The sequence below is a fragment of the Astatotilapia calliptera genome, chromosome 9, assembly GCF_900246225.1.
Source record: "Astatotilapia calliptera chromosome 9, fAstCal1.2, whole genome shotgun sequence".
NCBI classification, from domain to species: Eukaryota; Metazoa; Chordata; class Actinopteri; order Cichliformes; family Cichlidae; genus Astatotilapia; species Astatotilapia calliptera.
Window position 1 is genome coordinate 12,027,033 of NC_039310.1, and position 24,105 is coordinate 12,051,137.

Genomic DNA, 24,105 nt, shown 5'->3' on the forward strand with positions numbered 1-24,105 from the left:
TGAATGCCATCATATCATTCTCCTCAGCACCTTCCTTAATTCCGTATATACGGAGGTTGTTGCGGCGCGATCTTCCTTCCAGGTCCGTGACTTTGGTCTGGAGAGTTTTCTGCTGGTCCAGACAGTGAATTAGCGCATCAATCAGGTCCACATTCACTGTCTCAAGTTCGTTCACACGTTGTTCTGCTTCAGTTAGCCTAGTGGCGTGATTACGAATATCCACGATGGCATCTTGTAGCTTCTGATTCATCTCAGCCTTTAGGTTATTCAGATCTTCTTTGATTTCTTTCCTCATCTCTCGGATGTTATCACTCAAATTTTGTATTGCTTTAGCCATTGTTAGCTCGTTTTCCTCACTTTGCTCCGTGCTCCTCTTCATGCTAGCTCCGTCGCCGTCGTCCTGTAAGGTGTCTTTTGCCTCTCTGTAACTTTTGGAGCCCCCCTGTGTCTTTTTACATCTGCCTCCACGCATTGTATATCATCATCAGTATGAATACGTTTATTGTATCGAGTTTGTGGAGTTTTCCTCACTTATGATCAGGAGCGGACAAAAAGTTAATCCGCCATCTTGGAGCGCTCACCGGAAGTCTCCTCTTCTTTTTCTTTTTCATTTCTGCAGCTCTGTCTGAATCTCTGTCAGAACTTCTACGGGATGATAGAGAACCAATGACATTGTTTAACAAAACCGAGATCAAGCTTTACGGCCAGCCTAAGACAGAAAAAGTGACCCATTATCAATAAAATGATGAAAATTCTTTCCGTTTTTAAGAAAATAATAATACTGATAGTGAGCTTTAACCCCATATTATTTTCAAAAAAAATCTAGCTTAAAACAAACAAACACATTTCCTTCTGTTTTCATTAAAGGATCGAGAAAAAGATGGCAGTACTCACCCACTCTCACGGTGTCTGTCTTTATCCTTTGATTTCTTCTTTTTCTTACTCTTTTTGTGTTTTTTAGTGTGGCGGGCCTCAGAGCTGTCGTCCCTGTCTTTGCTGAGAGTCCTCTTGCAATTTTGATCCTCTTTGTCTGGAGAGGAAAGGCAAGCCCGTGGCGGGGAGCCCTTGAACTTGTTTGTTTCTGGTGCTGTAGAAGGTGAGAAATTTCCTTCCTTTGAGGAGTAATTTTCTCTCTCTTTGCCATTACTCTTATCCTTCATTGCCCAGGAGTCTTTGCTATCCTGCAGCCACCTCCGACTGCCACGAGACTCCTCTCGGTGGGAGTAACCATATCCCCTTCGCTCATGGTCAATGTCCTCTCTTGACCGGTAGCAGTAGTAATGGTAATGGTTAGAGCACCTGTCACAATCACGCTCCCGAGGGTGCTGGAAGGTTCGCTCCCGGTGACGATCGGCCTCCCATTCCCTGTAGTAACGTCCAGAAAGGGGGAAACGATCCCTGTACTGGCGGTGGTGACCGTCTTTGTAGTCCCGTCTGTACCGGTGACGATCGTCGTCGCTTTCTCGTTCGTGACTCCTATCCCTGTAGTGTCTTTCTCTATCTCTTCCAGAGCTAGAGTACAGCCGTTCCCTGTCTCGGGAAGATCATTTTTCATTGCAACTAGAACTAGGCTTGGACTGATACTGCTCCTTAGTATCCTTACGTCCTTCAGTCCCTGTTGTTGCACATTTATCTTGTGGTAGATCCTTGGCTTCATCCTTGCTTACGCTAACTTTCTGTGGAGCTGCAGAAGCTCCACTGGTGCTTTGAGAGCAGCCCGGCTGAGGGGGTAAGGCTGCAGGGTTGCCATCTTGCCCAGAAGAAGAAAGAGCGGAAGCAGATTCTTTAGCTGCAACAGAAGGGGTAGTAGCAGTAGCTGAGGGTGAAGCGCTAACGGCGGAGGATTCTGTACAGTGAGGCAGGGGTTCAGATGGAGTTTTAGCCCTTGTGACAGGAGTGGAGAAATCCTGGCTTTCATTAGCAGCAGGATGAATGCTCTGAGAAGAACTAGCCTGGGATGAGGCATCTTTGCTGGAAAAATAAAATACAAAAGCAATATGAGCAATGCTTTGTCACACTGGCAGAGAGGAAAGTCAGCACAGTTTTAAGATCACTCCTCTAAACTTAAAAATTTAAATGCATAAAATGGACAGCAGAGCAATAAGTTTTTTTTAGTTCAGTGTTAGGCTTACTTTGGTTGGCTATGGTCACTGCCTATTCCATTAGCAACAGGAGCCGTAGACGTCAAACTGCCATGATTACTGCCAGAGATCTGATGTGCCCAAAATAAATAAAAGAAATATTAATAATATGCCCCTTTAAAAAAACAAAACAAAAACCCAAACAGACAAGCATTATAAAAGTAAAGACAAGATTTACCTTGTCAGGGCCGCTGTGTCCATTCACTTTGTGATGACCATTGTGGTGCCCATTTTGGCTGGATTTGAAGTCTCCATACGCTTGTCCATTTAATCCATTGCCGTGATGGTGCACTCCTGACTCCCCATTGGCGGTTTTGGGAGAATTATCAAAGACATTTCCTGTGTCTTTATTTTCATTAGGATGAGACTTGGATGAACTGCCGTTATCCAGAGTGCCACAGTTCTCTTGGTCTGATTCCCCGTTTCCTACAGGGTTCTGATCCCCATTACAGAAAGGCATGCCGCTGACTTGGTTTAGTGCACGCGGAATAAAACAAACGTCTGGTTGGACGTCTGAGGTAGACTGTGAGGAGGACAAAGAGCTGGAGGAGGAGGAGCTGCTGGCGGAGGACGGCTGGCAGTAAGAGGAGGAAGAAGCAGATGGGTTCGGTTTGCTTAGCCCAATTGAAAATGAAAGCTTCTGTTGTTTGTCGCTGTCTGGAATCATTGTGGGCCGGCTTACTGAGTGGGAGATGGAAGCAGAAGAAGCTAGTCCATGGTTTGGTTTCCCCACCACACTGCCGCTGGTGCTGGGCTTGGAGCTTGTGGGATAGTCCCTCAGAGATCCATTCCCATTAACATGAAGAGAACTCTGAAGGAACAAGAAGTCACAACAACAGGTTTTTAGAAGAGAAACACTGGGTTTAACAAAAACAACAACATTATCAGTACCCTCAGGTGAGGAAGTACCTTGTTCATGTGTGGTGGCAGCTGGGGACCTATGAAGCCAACACTGTTGTGATGCATGGTGGCGATGGTGCGTGGGATCACCACCGGCTGGGGAGATGACTGACCAGATATGCCAGCGTTATGGTTCAAGTGGCTGTAGTCCCCAGTTTTTTTCACATCTGTGCACCTGATGACATGGAAAAAAGAATATTAACCATGACAAAGCATCAACATTATAACATTAGGTTATAATAATAGATTGTCTACAAGAAAAGTGGGAATAAACATGTCTACATTATTTTTTTATAATTGAAGTCTTTATTTGTTTTTAACATTTCACAACACAAAAACAAACAAAACAACCAACAAACAACAACAGGAAAAAAAATATATAAAAAATATAATAATAATAATAATAAAAAAAAATTAAAAAAAAAAACTCAAATCAGTTAACTCAAATCTTTAAGTCATTCCCTTACTGAGTGCCTACACAAACAAACAGTGCAGCAAGCGTACAACATGACTAAAGATAATTGCCCTGACCAAATAAGTTTCAACCATCTCAGCCAAAAACACGTCCCCACGATTCGTCAAAACCCTCCCTATCATCATTAATCCTAGCCAAGAGCTTTTCATACGACACCATTTTCAGCATAGTTTCTTTCCACCTATTATATTCTGGAGGAGACGGTTCCTTCCATACACTGAGAATAACTCGAGCCGCTGCAATCACCCCCACCTTTATAACCACAAAGTCATATTTTGAAACCCCAGGTAATACTGACCGATCCCCTAATAAGCACAGTCTTGGTGACAGGGGTATCATCAAACCAATCCACCTTCCTATTTTGTCCAATACTTTTTGCCAAAAGGGATAAACTTTCCCACATTCCCAAATAGCATGTATAAATGTCCCTGGATCTGAACTACATTTCCAGCATACATTACTGGGACTAATTCCCATTCTATAAAGTTTGGATGGAGTGAAGTACCACCTGTGTATTAATTTATACTGAGTAAATTTACCCCTGGCCTCTCTTATATATTTATCAGAGAATGACAAAATTCTGCGCCAGTCTTCTTTAGAAATTGCACAACCCAGATCCCTCTGCCATATAACCCTCAAGTTTTCACATATCTCTTTTTTTGGATTGTTAAACAGTTTGTAGAAAACCGCCGCCCTATGTGCTGTACTGGACAATTCTAAAAACTCCACAACCATATTCGAGCTTTGAGCAAATTTTCCTTTGGTAACACAATCCCTTATTTGTAAATATTTCCAAAAATTATTTTCTCTTGTCAAACTGTATTTTCGGGTTATTTCAGCAAATGACATAAACACTCCCCCTGAGTAAAGATCACTTATCTTGCGTATGCCTTTGACAAGCCATTCCTTCCAGAACACAGTTTTCCGCCCAATCCTTACAGCAATATTGTTCCATAGCGAGGCATAAGGTTGTCTTAGATGAGATGCTCCACACAACTTGTGCACCTCCACCCAGACAGCTTTGGAATACCTGAGCACTGGGTTATCATGAGAGTCTTGTCCATTAGTTGCCGCGCCCTGCGAGAGAACATCCAAAGGTGTGAAGGGGCTCGCTAGTTCCTGTTCGATCTTCATCCAGCTCAGCTCAGAGCCCGATCCTGTCCAGTATTTGGCCAGTCTTGACAATTCAAAAGCTAAATTATACAACTTCACATTTGGGAGGGCCATTCCCCCAATGTCTTTAGAGGCCCACATTTTCTTTATATTCACTCTCGGCTTCTTGTTATTCCACAAAAAATCTTTGATTAACTTCTCAATTTGACCAAATATGTGCAAAGGAATCCGTACAGGTAACATCATGGAAACATAATTGAACTGTGGGACCACCATCATTTTAATCACATTAATTTTACCCCATAGTGTAAGATTCAATTTACCCCATTTATCCAGATTTGTTTTTATCTTTAGGAGGAGAGGTTCCACATTTGAAAGCATAATATCCTCCAAGTCGGGTTTTAATAATATTCCTAAATACTTCATACCTGAAGGTGAGTACTTAAAATTGAATGGAGTAACGCATCCAGAATGACATGATGCTGACAATGGCATGCCCTCTGACTTGTCCCAGTTTATCTTATAACCTGACAACCCTGAAAATGACTCAACACACGTGAGTAGCGCTGGTAGAGACTGCATGGGATCCGTCAATACTGCTAAGATGTCATCAGCATATAGAAACAACTTGTGTTCCATACCCCCTGCATGAACACCTCTGACACCCCTGTTTGCTCGAATAGCCAAGGCCAGCGGTTCCAGAAATATTGTAAAAAGCAACGGGGACAAAGGGCACCCCTGTCGGGTCCCGCGAGTAAGATGAAAAAACCCTGACACCAATCCATTTGTCAAAACCGCTGCCCTTGGACTTGCATATACAGTTTTGACCCAATTACAAAACCCAGGCCCAAACCCGAACCTTGCGAGGGTCGTCATAAGGAAGCCCCATTCCACCCGATCAAAGGCCTTCTCAGCATCTAGCGAGAAGGCCGCAACCGGGGTTAGATTAGATTCGCTTCTGTGCATGAGATGAAGAAGTCTTCTAATGTTATCACCTGAGGACCTATTTTTAATAAAGCCAACCTGGTCACCATTAATGATATCTGGTAATATTTGATCCAGGCGGGAGGCCAAAACCTTTGTCAAAATTTTGCAATCAACGCCCAAAAGGCTTACAGGCCGGTAATTTGCTGGGTCCGACAGATCCCTATCCTTTTTAGGAATAAGGGAGATCAGTGCTTCATTAAACGTACTCGGCAAGGAACCTATCTCCAATGCCTCAAGGTAAACTTTATGCAGGACTGGGGCTAAAATATCGATATATTTCTTATAATACTCAATCGGGAAGCCATCCAAGCCTGGCGATTTCCCATTCTTCATTAATAAGATCGCAGCCCTGACCTCTTCTTCCGTTATAGGCTCATCCAGTCTCGTTTTCTGTTCCCCAGAGAGAGTAGGTAATTGTAGACCTGAAAAAAATGTCTCCACCTCCCCTTCATCAAGCGCACCAGCAGACGTATACAAATCTTGATAAAATGATTGGAAAACTGAGTTTATTTCCTTCGATGAGGTTATCACTTGGCCGTCCTTCTTAATCATAGATATATTATTCAAATTATCTTGCTGCTTCAGTTGTCTTGCCAATAGTCTTCCACTCTTTTCGCCACCTTCATAAAATTTTGTTTTGAGCCTAAATAAGGCATATTCCGCCTTTTTGTTATAAATGTCATTCAACTGGCATTTTAATTTACATATAGTCTGATATTTATAATTTGAATATTGACTCGCTAAGTCCTTCTCCAACTCCCGTATTTCTTTATCCAAGGTTTCTACCCGTTCTAGATCACTTTTCTTAACTTTTGATGCGTATGCAATCATCTTTCCTCTTATATATGCTTTAGACGCTTCCCAAACTGTGGCTACTTTGTCTGTGGAACCCATATTGATTTCGAAAAAAATTTTGAGATCCTTTGTTAACTCCTCACTGAAACTCTTGTTCTGCAACAACATCGTGTTAAGCCTCCAGCGGCCCCTCTTCGTTCTATCCGTGTTCAAGTCAATTTGCAACTCTACTGTGGCATGATCACTAATAGCAATGGCACCAATCTCACAGTCTACGACTGACTCGACCAGAGACTTTGATATTAAGGCGAAATCTATCCTCGAATATGTTTTATGACAGTTGGAGTAAAACGTGTATTCCCTTGAACTGGGATTAACTAACCTCCAAATGTCCGTTAAGCAAAGATCCTCTGTCAGTAAATGAACAGCCTCTCTGTCCCTGGGTGTAGACGTACCCCTGGGATTACTCTTATCAATTATCCCATCCATCACCTGGTTGAAATCCCCAGCCAATATCACCTGCCCCACATGATCCCCTATTATCTTATTAATTTTGTGAAAAAAAACTGGCTCTTCCTTATTAGGTGCATAAATATTGCACAAAACTGTTCGAACCCCATTAATTAAGGCCTCCAAGCATATAATGCGTCCTTCGTCATCATTATACTTCTTCAGCAACACGAAGCTTAATTTCTTATTAACAAGGATCAATACACCATTTCGTTTACTCGAATATGAACTATGAAAAACGGAGCCCACCCAGTCTCGTTTAAATTTTTTCGCCTCTTCTTCCCCCGCAATGTGGGATTCCTGAATAAACGCTATATCTGCATTTTTAGATTTTAAGTATGTTAGAACCTTCCTCCTCTTGATTGGGTCCCCACATCCGTTTATGTTCCACGATATTATTTTAGTATACCTGTTCATCGCTTTCTAACAGAAATGGGGTAAGGCACACCTTGTGCGCTTTACAACACAACACAAATATATGCATAGGCACTCAATATTACAAAACCCATCTGGTCTTATCAAACTAGCCGTCATTAAAAACAAACAAAAAAAACAAACAAACCTGAACAAAACCAACACCCTTCTTTGCATAGCAACTCTGAACAACGTTGCTAAGCGCCCCCTCCCTCCCCTCCTACCCAAGCCTAACTAACTTTAGCTTGAGACCCCAAACTGCTCGTGGTCCGTGAGACACGCTAATCATCCGACAGCAGCACCACCGCCACAGCCCCATTGTGCCCATTGTTTGTTTGTTACCTTATTTCAAAATCCACATACACTACTCCGATCTGTTACATCATGTCCCGCATTCCTCTAAGTCGACTCCTGCAGAAATTTCTCGGCCTCTTTTCCGTCTTTGAATGCTTTCTTTTGTCCGTTCCACGTGAAAACGAGCGTTGCAGGATACATCAGCCTATGCTTCACTTGTAGCTCCCGAAGACGCCTCTTCACCGGGTTGAATGCCTTCCTCTTCTCCGCCAGCTCCTTTGTAACATCTTCAAAAAAGGATAGCTTGGAGCCTTGCCAATCGACTCCACGCCTCTCTCTGGCCACCCGAAGCACTTTCTCCCTAGCAGATGAACGTAGAAAGCGGACATGTATCACCCTGGGAGGCTCGTTAGGCTCCGGCATTGGCACCGGGGAACGGTGGGCACGTTCAATTTCAAATTCACTTCCAGAAAGCTCAAATGCTTTGGCCAGTATCTCCATCACATATTTGTCCACGTTCCCGGGTGTCTCCACCCCTTCTTTGAGTCCAATGATCCGTACATTATTCCTCCTGCTACGGTTTTCAAGGTCCTCCACTCGCGACCACAACGCGTCCATCCTCTTCTGGAATTTGTCCACTTTTGCCTCGGTAAGCACGCTGGCATCTTCCATGTCTGATATACGTTGTTCCGCCTCCCCTAACCTCACTTTTATATCTTCCACCGAATCTTTCAATTCTTTAGTGGCCTCTTTAATAGTGGTGACATCTTTTGCTACGACCTGAAGAGTAGCGTTCATCTTCTTAATTTCTTCAAAAATGTCTTTTTTGCTCTCGCTCCCTATACCGTCCTCAACTACTGGAGAGGCGGCCTCAGATGCAGATGCACTTTCGGGTGGTTCCGGAGCGAGGCTAATGCTAGCTTGCTTCTTCCTCGTGGTAGCTCCCTTAAAAAAGTTTGCTTTGTTGTTACCTGCCATTTTCCAAAGACGGTAATCCTTGAAAAGCTTCAAAGTCCACAAAGGGTGTCCAATTTACGACTACAGCTGGAGTGTATGTTTCCAGATTCAGAACATTAATCAACAGGCTTTAGGAGCGCCTCTAGTGTGCGGCCATCTTCTTCGGCGGTCCCACGTGACTCCAACATGTCTACATTATTAAATCATGATGGGAAAAGTTCTACTGAAGGAATAAGCCTAGAATGTTTAAAAATACCGATGTTTACTCACTTGATGTAGAAGAGGACATATGCCTGCTGGTTGAGAACGGTCCTAATGTCACTGACTGACACGGACGAGTCATTCATCTGAAACCAGTGCCCATTGCTGGCCTGTGAGACAGAATGAGAGAGATGTGACACAGCAGATTCAGTTTCTGAATTGAATTTGAGCTAAAAAGAAGAATCTTATGGCTATATAGGGGTCTTTTTTTTTTCTTTCAATGCATACAAAGTATTTTTCTCTGTTTGCATTCAGTTTTCTGCTGAAATGTGTTGTTTATGGTGTGTGTTTGTTTGTACTACGCAACAGCAGCATTCAAACAGATTCGGGCACAGCCAGTACCTTAATATAGCAGAAATAGTGTCCAGCATGACAACTCAATTCAGAGTGAACCAGCACAGCATACAGCCTGTAGAGCTGGGGCTCCCCGTGGGACTGAGACACTGTTACTATTTCTACCATTTCTTCTTGGAGCAACCTTCACAGACACGTCTTTTCCTGTCGTTGTCCCGATGTCCAATATTTCCTCTGTAACGTGCAAATTGGAGTCCACACCACAGATGAAAATGGCCAGCTGTGCAATGTCCATCATGTCTGTACTTTCATCCACAGCAAAAGAGTATGCAATAAAGTCTTTGCTTCTTTCACACAACCGTGTTCTTAAATCAGTGGTCATCTCACAAACTTGATCAACAATCGTATTTCTGCTCAGGCTCACATTTGCCAAAATGTTTTGTCTGGACACAAGAAGTCGTACACCTAATATCAATAAAAAAGGATGATTTAGCACTAGCTGCAGCTCACAGTCTACAACTTCTCTGGTCAAATTAGCTCGAGGATGCATTTCCAAAAAATGCTCCCATGACATAACTTTTGAGTCATTCACAGGCCTATATACACACTGTACAGCTTCATGATAAAACTTTTTTTAAATATAATGAATGTGGGAAAAGCCGGTGCCCTCTGTCACACCCAATTTGGGATGAATCAGTGATGTACCATTTCAAATTCAGCTTCGCATCATTTTGCTTTTTTTTTTTTGTTTGTTTGAATTATTTCGTTGTTTTTACTCTTGCTTAAATAAAAACATTTCATATATAAATCTGATGCAGAAAAGACAACATCACCTGCATCCAGGAAATGACAGAGTGCTTTGAAACACTGGATTTTCCCAGAAAACAGAAAGTCATTTCATGCCGGTGGTGTCAAATTTAATGAAGTTGGGTTTTTCTTCCCCAGTTCTATTTCACCGAACTGCAAACAGGCCAGAAATTCCCGTTCAGTTTCTCAGATATGAGGATTTGAACGCGTTGTATTGGGCCTCCTAACCACATGAAGGCGCTGTTTGTTTCAGTAATACTGAAAAATCCTGAAATCTGCTGGTCCCTTTAACGCAACTCACATGGAACTCCTGGCCGGTTCTGCCTCGCGTGCTGGCAGTTGCAGCGTTCGTGGACCGGACCGAGCTTAGATATTGTCACCTATCAGTCTTCCTTTTTCGTTTCGCACTTTAAAATCGAATTTTCCCAAAAGGAAAATCTGTAGCTTGCTTTTAGAACTACCAAGTGACATATTTGACAGGTGTCGCATTGGGAAGAAGGCACACAACTCGTTTTATGTACGAGTCTGTCAACGTCAACGTCAACTAACAGTACCGCTCACAAAACGGTTATCTGAGGGGTGACAGAGATGACAGAAGAGCTCGAGCAGATTCTTTCGCAGCTCACACAGCCTGATAATGCAATTATTCAGCAGGTAACGTCACAAATAATTTTATTAAAGTTAACGTTAGCCTTACTTTGCCCGGCTATAAGTGAACTTTTTGAAATGGCTGCTGGAGATAAGCTAGCTGATGTTTGTTAAGGTTTGGTTAGCTAACTGTTAAACCACTGGTACTGATATTTAGGACCACTGGGTTGTTATATTAGCAGTTTACTGCCTGAATAGTTGGTACCTTAATTAAAAACCAGGCTTAGGTTGTGAGTCAGTTGGTGAGCTGTTATTTCTTTGTGGCACCCACCACAGACAATCTCTTTTGTCCTCTTTTAGGCCACAGCCCAGCTGAAACAGGCGTTCAAAGACCCAGCTATTATTCCAGGCTTGTGTGCGGTCATGAGTGGCTCCCAAAACCCTCAGGTACTATATACCTTTTATTATTTTATCCTCTAGTGTGTGTGTGAAAAGAATGCCCATCTTTGTAAACATTTGGCATCCAACATGCAGATCCGTCAGTCAGCTGCAGTGATGCTGAGGCTGAGGGTGAAGAAACACTGGAAGAAGATCAGCCCTAATGACAGAGAGAGGTTTGAGTTTTACTTTTCTTTCACACTACCAGCTTTCATAGTTTAAACTCTGCTGTGATGTTTGCGTTTTATTCACACAGTCTGAAGGCAGTGGTGCTGCAGGCTTTCATGCAGGAAACAGAGTAAGAAAATGCTGCACTTACTGTTTTGCATTCTGTAGATATAGACCTACACATTTGAGCTGTCATGAGCCGTTGTTTCTCTGTTTATTTTCTTTGCAGGCACACGGTGCAGCATTCACTCTCCCAGCTGTGCGCTGTAATGGTTAAACATGAGACACCAGACCGTTGGCCTGCCCTGCTCCAGCTTCTCAATCAGTCCACCAAGAGCAGCAACCCTCATGACAGACAGGTAGCCTGATCAAGCACCAGATAGGAGTTCAGATTAGTTTAATGTATTTACAAGTGTAACATGATGATAGATGCACATGTCTGGACTAGTTCATAACCTGTGTTAGCTATAGCTTAAAGCAAGGATGTCACACACATTTTGCATTGTGGGCCACATAAAGCTGACTTTGATTTTAAGTGATACACACCAGTGAAAGTTTAACTACACATTTAATCTGTAATATAGCTTAACATAAGAAAAAGAAGTGCAGTTTTAACTGTATGTCTCAGGTTTTCTACATGATAATAACAAATGATGCTTTAGTTAATGAAAGACAATTGCCAGTATAGCTCATTGGGCTTAATTTGTAAGAAGTAAATGTGTAAAAAATGGTAGCTCATTGCCCAGACTGTTCAGTAAGTTTTTGTTAATTCACAGAAAATATACTGTTTGTTCTATGTTTTCCCTGCTTGTTACCTTGTGTCTAAACAAACAAAAAACAGATTTCCAAACAGGTCAATTTCTGTCTTTTTTTCCCTCTGGTTTAGTATAAATGGGTGAAGTCTGTAAAGGTTAGAAAACATACAGTTAAAAGTGCAAAGTTTATATCCCCCTTTACATTTTTTTCAGCTGTATTAGGCTGGCCAATTCTGGTTCTCAGGCCTTATGTTTGAAACATTTGGGTTAAAGTCTCATATTTTATTACAATTTGTGCATAGTTTAATCACTAGAAATATCGTAATTTTTTTGCCAGGTTGGACTCCTGCTGCTGAACAAGGTGATCGAATCCAACCCTGAGCCTTTCAAGCCCCACTACTGCCAGCTCCTGCAGCTGCTTCGTAGTGTGCTGGAAGACCACAACAACCCTACAGCTCTGTACTATTGCATCCTCACCCTCACAGCCATAACAGAATTCATTGGCACAGAAGAGATGGTGAGGCAAACCAACATTTCAGGCAATGTGCAGACATTGAAACTATTCCACAAGAGATTTGTTTATAATTGCACTGCATGTGATCCGTTACAACTTAAGTTGAAATAATTTTCAAAAATCTAGAAGTATTTTGTCACAACTCAATAACATCTTGCTCTCTTATAGCACCTGATGCGTTCCATCCTCCCAAATCTGATTGTTGCCCTGAAATGTCTCATCAAGGCTGATCAGGTAAATTCTAGCAAATGCTTTTGTACCTAATGTGTTGATAAATACCTACTAAATTATTACTTCTGTCTCTCCCTTCACAGAACCAAGCCAGTGAGGCCATGGAGGTGTTTAATGAGCTCATGGAGAGTGAGGTGTCCGTTATCGTCCCACATGTTGCTGACGTTGTCCGCTTCTTCTTGGAGGTACGACCTAATTGTGTGAATTCTGTTTGATATTCTAAATTTTATTCATTTTTTTAAGCTGACAAGTGATGTTTGGTACCTGAATGCTCAGAGGGTTTTACATGTGCTTTCTGCTTGTGTTAGGTCGGCAGTGACACCAATCTGAGTGACTCTCTGCGAGTGAAAGCGCTCTCTTGCGTCACCTTCCTCATCAAGTTGAAGAGTAAGGTGAGTCATCCACCAGCTCTTTAAATATCTGCCTTATGTGTGTGTGTGTATGTGGAGTTGTAGAGCATATGAGAATCTTATGGGTCTGTCAAAAGACATGACTGCTTGTCTTGTCTTTTCTTGACACCAAACGTAGTGTTTACCACTGATAGCCATCCTAAAAAAAGCAACGAAAACATTCAAAATTCACAAATTAAAGTTAACACTGTTCTCACACATTTTATTATGTGCAGTTTAGTCATTATAATTTATAGAATTTAGAGAATAATTAAAAATACTAAGCTGTGACTTGACAAAATTATATATGTCATAAGTATAGGTCATCTGATTTTGGACCTTCTAGGAAGAGACGGTTTGTCTACAAGATTTTCTTTGTATTCGATTAAAATGAATAAATGAGTGTTTTCTGGGAATGGGACTAGTTATGCAAAATGAATTAAACTGACTGTAAAAACAAAGTGCAATCTCTTGTGACACATAACTGAATAAAAGCGGATTTACATAATGGATACTCCTTGTACTCCCAGCAGCTGGGAACTGGTTTGGTTTTTATTGGATACTTATTGGTGGAGTATCACATAGCTTTAAAATGTACGGAATATAAAAGTTGGATGCGAAATTTGAAATAATATATTTTTCTAATCTTCACAGACTGTGCTGAAGCAGAAGCTCCTGAGCCCAATCCTGCAGGCCATTTTCCCTGTACTGACTGCAGCTCCACCTCCGGGTGAGCAGGACCCAGAAGATGAAGAGGACGACAGCGGAGATGGAACAGATAATGAAAGTCCCAAACACTGTGCTGCTCAGGTGTTTAACTATTTTGATATAAATTGTGCTTTTTTGTTGTTTTTTATCAAAGAAGTTCACTTTGCAGGAGCTTAAAGTAATTTTGAATAAGATTTGACCTGTTCTTTTGTCTGTTTTCAGATTATTGACACTATGGCTCTTCATATGCCTCCAGAGAAACTGTTCCAACAACTGGTAGGTCATATAGATTTGGAATAACTCTGATCCCTGGCTGTTGTATCTGCTTTCTGATAGTGTGTTAAATTGTTTTGTTTTGTTTTGTTGTTTGTAATAGATGCCCCTTACTCAGACCTGCCTTGCCAGTGAAAATCCATATCAGAGGAAGGGAGGCCTCATGTGTCTTGCTGTGCTGGCTGAAGGGTGTGCAGACCACATACGCACTAAGTACGAACGCTTGACATGAAATAAGTGTATATATGTTGTTGATATGTGTTCAAATCTATACATGCAGTTTGATTTTGACAATGTCTAAACATTCTTTGTGTATCTGTGTGGTAGGATTTTAAAATCAGTGCTGCAAACAGTATGTCAGAGTCTTTCAGACAGCAGTGAGGTGGTACGCAGTGCAGGCCTTTTTGCCCTTGGACAATTCTCTGAACATTTACAGGTGAGTCAGAACACCTCAGTGGGAAAAGCTGTTTTTCTGTTTATTTTTGGTTTTCAAGCCTTTAAAATCTGGTTCTTTGGGGTTTATACCTGGAATGAAGTGCTTGCATGTTTTATTCTATTTGTGACACAGTATGCTCAGTTTAGACCTTATTTACAACGGGAACTGTGTGTGAAGGAATGGACAGAAGTTATCATAAGATGTTGCATGCTATAGGATGTACTTAAAGTGTCACTTATCTCAAACCTGATCTATATGGATGTGTATAGTTTTTTCCACAATAAAACGAAGAACTATTCTCAGTTTCTTTTTCTAAATTTTCCTTCTTTGCTTTCCAGCCTGAAGTGAGCACGTATTGTTCAGAATTGATGCCTTTGTTGCTGGGATACCTTTCTTCGTTGAACCAGGCCAAGGTTGGCCACGTCACGAAAGCGTTTTACGCCCTAGAGAACTTCATGGAGAACCTAGGTAAAATATCTCCCCAGAGACAAGCACAGTAAAAGTCACACAACTTCCCTACAAGGGGAGAAATTACCAAAATGTTCTGCAAACCAAAAACTATTGTTAAACAAAACAAAAAGTCACCTTCTTTTCATCATCTCTCATTTTGGTTTTACAAACAGGAGCTGATATTGAGCCCTATCTGCCCACTCTGATGGAGACGATGCTTTCTGCTCTGAACAACACTGATAACCTCAAGATAAAAGAACTGGCAGTGTCTGCTATCGGTGCCATAGGTAACTGAATGTCAGGGTTTTATACATTAACCAGTAAAAAAAAAAGAGTTCTAGTTTTCTGACTGACTGTGTAAGATAATAGTTCAATAAACATCCTCAATTATTTGTTCTTCCAGTGTCAAATACAGAAAGATAGAAAGACAAGCTATTATGACATTAAATCTTATCTCTTAAATGAAAACTAACCTAATCTCTCAACTACCTCAAATGACTTTAACAGCCAATGCTGCCAAGGAGCTGCTGGTTCCCTACTTCACCCCAGTTATTGAAAGTTTGAAGGGCTTTCTGACCACCACCACAGAGGAAATGAGGTCTCTACAAACTCAGTCTTTGGGTTGGTAAACTTCAAAATTCTCTCTAAACTAAAAAGTTTTCTTTTGAGATCAGGAAACATTTTAACCACACGTTCCCTGGTAGTTTCTGTAGGCTCTGTCTCACTGTTTTATTGTTGCTGTCAGATACTCTCTCTGTTCTGGCCCGCACCATTGGCAAAGATGTCTTCAGTCCTCTTGCTGCTGAGTGTGTTCAACTGGGCCTCAACCTCACCAATACCATTGATGACCCTGACCTAAGACGCTGCACGTATGTTACAACTCTTTATTGAACAAAGCAAACATTCAAGAAGTCAACGTTGTGATTCAAAACACATTTTTAACTAGTCCTCATTTCATTCCCTGCTAAAAGATCTCTCCCTGCTGTCAGAGCTTTATTATTGTGTTGTTGTGGTCTTCATAAATAGTAGTACAGAAAAGCTCCAGCTTACCTGTTGGTTGTCCTTCACCTCTCTGTCGCTCCATCTTTCAGGTACAGCCTCTATTCTGCTGTATCCATAGTCACCCCTGATTGCCTGACTCCTCACCTCACTGCCATAACAACTGTAATGCTGTATGCTCTGAAGTCCAGTGAAGGCGTCACGGTAGAAACTATTACTGTAGCACTTGTGTTTGAAATATTCTCAATTAAAACGAATGTTTCAATTTCCCACTTCCTATTTTGTTGTTTTCAGGCACATCTTGAGGAGGACAAGGCGTTTGTTCTGCTGGACGATGATGACGATGAAAATGACGAAAAAGATACAGAGATTTTTTTAGAAGATGACAAAGGGACAGATATCCATGATGTGGCTGGGTAAGGCTCACATACTTGCACACACACGTAGTTCATGTTCATCCAAATACTCACACTGAAAACCCAATGTGTCCATGTCTTAGGTTCAGTGTGGAGAATGCCTACATTGACGAAAAGGAGGATGCCTGCGAGGCACTAGGAGAGATTGCCTTCAATGCTGGGTAAAACTTCGTAACTTCTTCTTTTCTTTTTTTTTTTTTCTTTTTTTTTTTTTTTTTTAAACCTTCAGTGATGGGAATTTAACAGAGATTAACACACATGGATAAATGTACTTAATAAGAATAAAAAATTAGGAAGTGTTCTAAAACTTGTGTCCCATGCGAGACATTTTAGATGTGAACATGTGTGTAATTTTTGCTCTTGTTGCTGTGGTTTCCCCTGACAGTGTTGCCTTCCAGCCCTTCCTGGAGTCCAGCTTCCAGCAGGTTTATGAGATGAGAGATGTAAGTGGCTCCGGTTGGCTGGTTGACCAAATATCCCTCTCGTTTAATGTGCTGTGAAGGGCACTTTGTGGTCTGTAATTGTGCATCTAGTTATAAATGACCGTCTATAGGTTAATTGATAATGTTGATTTGAATCCTGCCTTATATTGTTATCTTTGGTCAGTTTTAAAAGCTATTTTCACAGATATAAAAATGTTTTACTATTTCCCTTGATAAGCTTTAACAAAGGTGAGGCAGCTAAAACAATCTTCTAACAGTATATAGACTACTGCTAAATACATTGTAAGAGACTGTAAGTTGTGGCTAATAAACATTAAAGACCCTTTCCTTAAAAAAAAACCAAACAAACACATTTATGCTTTGGCAAGGTGATCAAATGTTTTCCTGCTAGCTGTTGTGCCTATATCATTTTATTAATACCTTACTTTTTCAGACGATATGTTGGTACTGCTGTGAGAAAAATGTGGCATTACAGTATCCCTTTTTTTAGGGGTCAATCCTTGTTGGTTCTGCCATAATGCCAGGGTCCCTCATACTTTATCTTCCTTTAACTTCAGGAGGGTCATACTTGCATTGAACCTGTCACGTCTGTCAGCCCCACCCAGTAAGCTGTAGTATTCTCTCTTACTTTTCTCCCCAGTTTCCCCATGAGGATGTTCGCAGGGCAGCGTTTGGAGCCATGGGGCAGTTTTGCCGAGCTCAGCACAAAGTGTGGAAGGAGAATCCCACTGAGGCCAACCAGCAGGGTATTACAGGGCACCAGCAAGCTGAATTAGGCAGTAGTATTGTCTGCTCTAGATTCAGTAACACAGCCGAGGCGGATAAGACAAGTTTCTAAACAGAGATAGAAAGTTGCATATAGATTTTATATCCTGGAAAATTATATCCAGTTTCAACTTAGAAATGTGCTTTTTGTGTATAACAGGAATCAGCGCCATTGCTTTTCATACATTTTAACTTTCTTCTTCGATGTTTCTGCACATCTTTTGTCCCACACTCAGCCCTGTTGAAGTTGTTGGATATAGTGGTTCCCTGCTTTTTGGAAACGGTGCGAAGGGAGCCCGAGCGTCATGTTGTGATGGGTGTCTTGGAAAGCATGAATAGTGTCATCAAGTCCTGCAAAGAGGAGGTTTTCAAAAACCCTTCCCGCCTGAAGGAGATCAGCCATGCCATCCGCGATGTGCTCAAGAAAAAGGTGAGGGTGTGGGTGATGGATGGTTTTATTTGCTAAAACTCATTTGTCACAGATTGTTTTGCTTAGAATGAATTGTGCTTTAAAAGCCTTCCACTTTTTTTTTTCCTGTTGTTTTCTCTGCCTTCTCAGACCCCGTGTCAGGACAGCGGTGGTGATGAAGCTGATGATGAAGACCAACAGGTGCTGCAAATCAAACAGTAAACTGGATCAACACAATGCTGAATTTTTGCTGTGAAAATATCTGTCCTGATCCAAGAGCTTTAGTGTTTTCTGTGGCCCACTTTTAAATACAATGCAGTCAAAAGTAACAATACGAGTCTGTGAAGTTTTTATCTCTTTTTTCCCTCCGTATTGATTATTCCTGTTGATGTGCTGTGTGTTTCAGGCAGAGTATGATGCCATGCTCCAGGAGTTTGCAGGGGAGGGAATCCCCTTGGTGGCCGCCTCCGTTCCTGCAGACAACTTTTTCCCCTTCCTCAATGACCTGTTGCCCTTCATCATGAACAAAGCTGTGAGTCCGAATGCACTGATACATTTAGGCGTGTGACAGGAGTACTTTATACCCCAGCACCTTTTTCTTTTTTCAGATGGCAGTTTATTACAAAGCAAGTAACAGAACTAGTACCATGTGTTATCCCCTGCCATCCGTAGATGTTACAGATCTCAACTTATAAATAAATAAGAAAAAATATTTAAAAGAGAACATAAATAAAGTCACACAGTCATTTAACAAAGACTTCCAAAATTTCAATTTTATAGGTTTAACATATTTGACCCAAATATCCCAAAGTTTAAGATCAATAAAGAAAGAAAACATTTCCATAGTGTAAATATCACGTAATATATCTGTGTCAAGAGATTTATTCTAAAAGACACTTCTTCAGCTGAGTCTGAAAGGTAGAAACACACAGACGCTGTAGTTTTTACTTGCAAGGCAGAGCGCTCAGACGAGAGTGGGGGGCCCTGTGATCAGCGCTCTGTTCTTGCACTTGTCTTTATTTATACACAAGAAAAGTAATACAATAATGAAAACATTTGTTCAGTGGAATATTGATACGTGTGTGTGTGTGTGTGTGTGTGTGTGTGTGTGTGTGTGTGTGTGTGTGTGTTTGAATGTGGGAAGCAGCCCCTTTTCCTGGTAAGAGCTCAGAACTGCTTGTTCAGCTTCTTACTATCGCTGTGGGAAGATTCAGATAAAAATATTTGAACAAGTTTTATAAAAGAACAATCAGTTCTAAGTAATAAAAAGGTCATCATGCAGTATTCTATCACATGTAAACTTATATCATTAAAAGCTTATACTGACTACTAAGTACAATTTTCCATTGACAATCTGTCACTCTTGAACTGATTGATTTTGCTAAGCACAGAGAAATGTTTTTAATCTGGTTTGAAATCCTTTGGGAAGAGTCCCCTAATAAATCATATTTATTTACTGAATTTCATAGAAATCCTCGTGCACTGTGGCAGACCGGTCCTTCTCTGTGGGCACCATTGCAGAAATCCTCCATGCTCTCATGAGCGTGTCTGGGGGGCGGGGAGTGGCAGGCCGCCTGTCCAATCGCTTGCTTCCTGTACTGGTAGCTGGAGCGAAGGACAGTGACCCTGAGGTTCGGAACAACAGCGTGTTTGGACTGGGATGCCTGGCTCAGGCAGCTGGACCCATCGTTGTATCGTATCCTTCTTAACTGTGTGTGCTTCTGTTTGGAATAATTGTTGTGTTTGGCAGTACACATTTTATTTTGTTTTTTCAGACTAAATTAAATCCATTGCAGTCCTTAGCAAAGTCTGTCTCAGAGACTATCCCATGATGCTGTCTGTGTTTTCCAACCTGCTGTCCAAGGAATCTGACCTCAGGGTAATTGATAACCTGTGTGCTGCCCTCTGCAGGATGATCATGAGCAATGTGGATGCTGTCCCTCTGGAACAGGTTTGTTATATTAAATATTTCAGCTAATGGTTCTCACCTCTTTAGCTAAACTTAACTACAGCATATTTTCACAAGCAGGAAGCTGAGTGCAACAGTGCTGCAAAAATGTTTTCAGAATTTCAAGCAAATGACTCTTTGCTCACTGACCGGTGTTGCCAGCTTTGGTGGCTCGTCTCCCGCTCGAAGAGGACCAAAAAGAGAACCATACAGTGTTCAGCTGCCTGGCTGTGCTCTACACACACAGCCCTGCTCTGGTACAGTAAAAACCACATTTACATTTGTTTACATTTCCAATGTAGAGGATGAGTTTAGATCACTGTGGTCCAAGCTTGTCGTCAGTTATAGAAACTGGATGTTGCACAGGAAAGTGTGTTTCCTTACATTTATTTTGTGTTGACAGAAGTCTTTGATTCATATTGATTATTAAAGAGCAGCTGTTCACATGTTTAGAAAGATGCTTTGAAAGGAAAAACTTCCAACCAATCATTTCTTTTATTAAATGTTAAATCAGTTATTCTTACAATCCAACACATGCAGAAACTTTGACATGCTCTGATGTAAATCTTGAACTACTTCACATTGTGCATTTTGTCCCTAAATTTTAAAAATATTTTTAATTACACTTTTTTTCTTAAATGTTTTTATTTTTTTTTTTATCTCTTTCAGGTCGTGAATTTAATGAAACCCATAGTTGCTGCTTCCAGTCATGTCGTGGGCAACAAGGATGTTGATAAAGGTGAAGATTTCTATGGCCACATGCAGAATAACTCATCAGATTGCATGTTAAAATTCCTTTGAATGAACCCTCATGACTCAGAGCTTCATATCTAATGTCTCTTAGCATCGTGCACAGCACTCTCATCAGTATTTGGTTCTTTTGTAGTGATCTGTCTCCAGTGTTGACCTCTAACTCTCAGTTTGTTTCTCCTCCACAGAAAGCCAGAACATTTCAGTAGCACTCATGAGAAAGTTTGCCCAGAACCACAGTGCTGAGGTCCAAGCAGCTGTGACCTCACTTCCTGCACAGCAGAGGGATAGTCTCAGCGCAGCCATCACTGCCTCATAGCCCACACACATAGATACATCCTTCCACTCAACAACCAGAAAAATTATACTGTAGGTGGAAAATGGGACAGTTGTGTGTCATGTTTAAGCTGGATGATCTAAGTGCAGCACTTCAGCCATTCTTCAAAAGTTATTATTACATTCAGCAGCTCTTCTTTTTATTTATTTGCTAACATGCATGCCGTGTTTACTTTTTCTTATGTTAGGAGTTCGGGTTCTATTTTGATTTCCTGCTTCACTATAAATCAATTTAACCTGTGGAGAAACACGTGTGTTCTTGCTCCTTCAAACGGTTTTCTTCAGAGATTTCTCACTGTTTGTACACATGCTGAGTGGCTAGTTTTGAAAACACTTACTTTACCTTTACTACTCTGCTGATGATCAGAAATGCAACCTGTGACCTTACACAGCCCAAAAACTTATCCTAAAACATAAATTAACAAGGACAGAAGCTTTTTACAAATGCTTCAACAGTGTAATTCTAACAAGGTATGCAATACATCTAATGTCAGTTCAGAGGTATGAAGTGATGACACTTATCACTGAATAAAAGCAGTCTTGTCATAATAAGCTTTGCTGTGGACAGTTGGCGCGTTCATGTTAAAACTTTTTCTTACAAATAAAAAAGGTAATCAGATGTTAAGTTTGTTCAGTTTTAGTTGTTCTCATCGTGTTGCTCCTCAGATCTCCCGTTGTCCCTGAGCCTGACTAAAGCTCGGCAGCTTGTTTTCAGTGTCCAGCGCCATAGTCATCTGCACGGGTGTCAGTCCATTTTCCCCTGATGCAAACACAGAAGCACACAGAAGAATCTTTGTGAGCCCATGTGGCATTTTAACTGGAAAACTCATGTCTGAGACATAAATTCCACATATCGTCAGAGGCTCTGAGGGCTTTTAATTCTGCATTTAATTCTGCTCCTACAAGAGTAAATGAATAATTGTCATTTTGAAAAGTGGACCTGATTCCTGACAGTGCTGAGAAGTCAGGTTTTATGTGGACGCTGACGTAATGTTTGGTACGATTTTTTTGTCATTGCCTCAGGCTGTGGCACACCACTGTGATCCACATGAGTCTGACAAGTCACCCGTTATCTGAGAGGTCGCTGTGCACTGCAGGGAGAGTGGCTTTTTTGGGGGGCATGGCAATGTAGATATTGGCTAACAGTGACACAGCAAAGAAAAATCTGAATCAAGAAACCCCGAGCCAACTTGAACGGCAGCAGAAGTGAGATTATGAGCCTCACATATCAAAAGTGTGAGATTTAAACTGCTTCCAGACCTGCACACGTCTGTTTCCAGGGCAGGATATCCATTCCAGTGCGGCAGAAGGAGCGGTCAGTGTGGGCCTCGGTGCTGTACAGGACCTCCTGGAGCTGTTTGTCTCCTGGCTTCTGGGCTTTCACGCGTACCTGAAGGACAGAACAGGAAAATCAAGTTGCTCTCACTGTCACCTGATTTCCACAGACTGCCATCACACCACATCCCTGCAATTGGATCTCACAGCTGTACCTCTAGGATAGTGATCTCTTTCTCCTTCAGCTTCCCTGCTTTGTTTTTCACCTGGGTCTTCTTGGTGTCAACCCAAACCACCCTCTCCTTCACCTCTGACCTGAATATACACACACATTAATAAATATTCATTAGATTGCTTCTTTAAAAACAAAATAAAAACACTTCCTCACATGGAGTGAGACTCACTCTTGGATGCCCAGATCAGCAAGTGTGGTGTCCAGGAAAGGGAAGGGCTGGTTTGCCAGGTCGGCCTGCACCTCGATGGGCAGTGTCACCGACATGGGGATATCCCGCTCCACTATGACGCGCAACATTTTGTTGTGGGACCCCGGGAGCTTCCTTTCTGCCGGTCGGTTAGCCTGCTCCACAGTTGCCGCCTCCTCCAGAGAGCGTTTTGTGTCGTCTGCTGCCAGCTTGACTTGCTGATCTGTATTTCAGGAGGCAGTGGGTTTTTACCCTCTCCCCCTTTGATCCTCTGCGTTATCTTTTAAAACTCGCTATCTGCACCTTTTGGCTCCAGCACGTCTTTATTGTTAGAGCTGTTGCTTGCTGTGTTCTTCTGCGGGGTGCTGATGATTCAGTGTTCTGCTTCTTCTGATGGTAAACGCCTCTGGAAAGCCTGAATATGTGAGCGCGTCTGATTCATACAGCGTTCTGCTCTGCCCCCCGGGCTGATATATGCAGCCAGTGTGAATGTGTGTTATGTGTCACTCAGATGTTAGGTTCATTAGACTGTCACAAGAGTGATGGACGGATGTTGGTGTTTTTAGGGCCAGGTGTATGAGCAGACCAGCTTCTGCTTTTAAATCAGGTAGAACGCGACCTCATCTTTGTGAAGTGCGTTACACATTTAATCTTTTTAACTGATTGGTGATTTCAGGCTAAATTAGTGAACTCTGTGACAAGAAAGGAAGTGAAAAAGCGACAAGGTCACTTCAGGTTCAATGTCAACAACACATTCATGACTGCTTAATGAGATAATCCATCCACCATATCTAGTCCTCCACTTATCATCGTCAGGCTTCCCCGTGTGCCCTCTGTCTCATTTCTCTGAGAGCTGAGGTGAGACAGCAGTCTTTCACATCACAGCGTCACATTTTCCGCTGTAAAGAAAAAAATGCATTCCAACTTTCAAAGTTTCAATCCTGCTGCTGTAGGACACAAACACATGACGTGTAGCATCACACCGGGCACACTGTGCGCTGTCCTGTACACTTATCTTCAGCTTTTCACTTTCCTTTGTGCAAACTTTCGTCAGTTCCTTTGATGCTGCAGGGACGTTAGACAGGGAATCTCCACTGTTAATGGCCACAGTGACAAACTATCAAAACTAATGTTGAGCAAACTATTGCACCATAAATGTTTTTGTACACAGTGGAAAACGTAGCAGTCAGCTGGCTATTCTTGTACCAAACATTATGTACAACGGACACTTCTTGGCACGATGTCACCACCTGAATGCATAGCAACAAAATTCCCATTCCAGTGTGCTGATGTGAATGAGGATTTCTGCCCTGACCTCAGCTCAGGCTTCTTGGCCTCATCGAGGTATTTGACAAGCAAGCGCTCATATCGCTATTGAGCCATGAGGTCACAGAGGAGTTTTTCTGCCAGCGAGGCACCATCTGGTCCCGTCACAGGCAGGAGA

The 24,105-nt window shown here is 41.8% G+C and overlaps 1 protein-coding gene and 1 pseudogene across 1 annotated transcript; one reads left to right on the plus strand and one right to left on the minus strand.

Annotated features, from left to right (window-relative positions):
- Nucleotides 1-413: 413 nt before the first annotated feature.
- LOC113029901 (ubiquitin carboxyl-terminal hydrolase 42-like) lies at nt 414-9,309 on the minus strand (annotated as a pseudogene).
- A 923-nt stretch (nt 9,310-10,232) lies between these two features.
- ipo4 (importin 4) lies at nt 10,233-21,014 on the plus strand. The gene is made up of 30 exons (XM_026180198.1): nt 10,233-10,602; nt 10,897-10,983; nt 11,071-11,150; nt 11,231-11,272; nt 11,372-11,501; nt 12,235-12,414; nt 12,580-12,645; nt 12,726-12,827; nt 12,951-13,034; nt 13,686-13,841; nt 13,962-14,015; nt 14,116-14,225; nt 14,340-14,448; nt 14,787-14,916; nt 15,072-15,185; nt 15,406-15,519; nt 15,644-15,767; nt 15,990-16,101; nt 16,192-16,313; nt 16,397-16,474; nt 16,699-16,756; nt 17,397-17,502; nt 17,758-17,951; nt 18,081-18,131; nt 18,337-18,462; nt 19,400-19,626; nt 19,749-19,880; nt 20,030-20,135; nt 20,548-20,617; nt 20,817-21,014. The coding sequence occupies exons 1-30, from the start codon at nt 10,537-10,539 to the stop codon at nt 20,945-20,947; spliced, it is 3,261 nt and encodes a 1,086-aa protein (XP_026035983.1). The 5' UTR covers nt 10,233-10,536; the 3' UTR covers nt 20,948-21,014.
- The last annotated feature ends 3,091 nt before the right edge of the window (nt 21,015-24,105 follow it).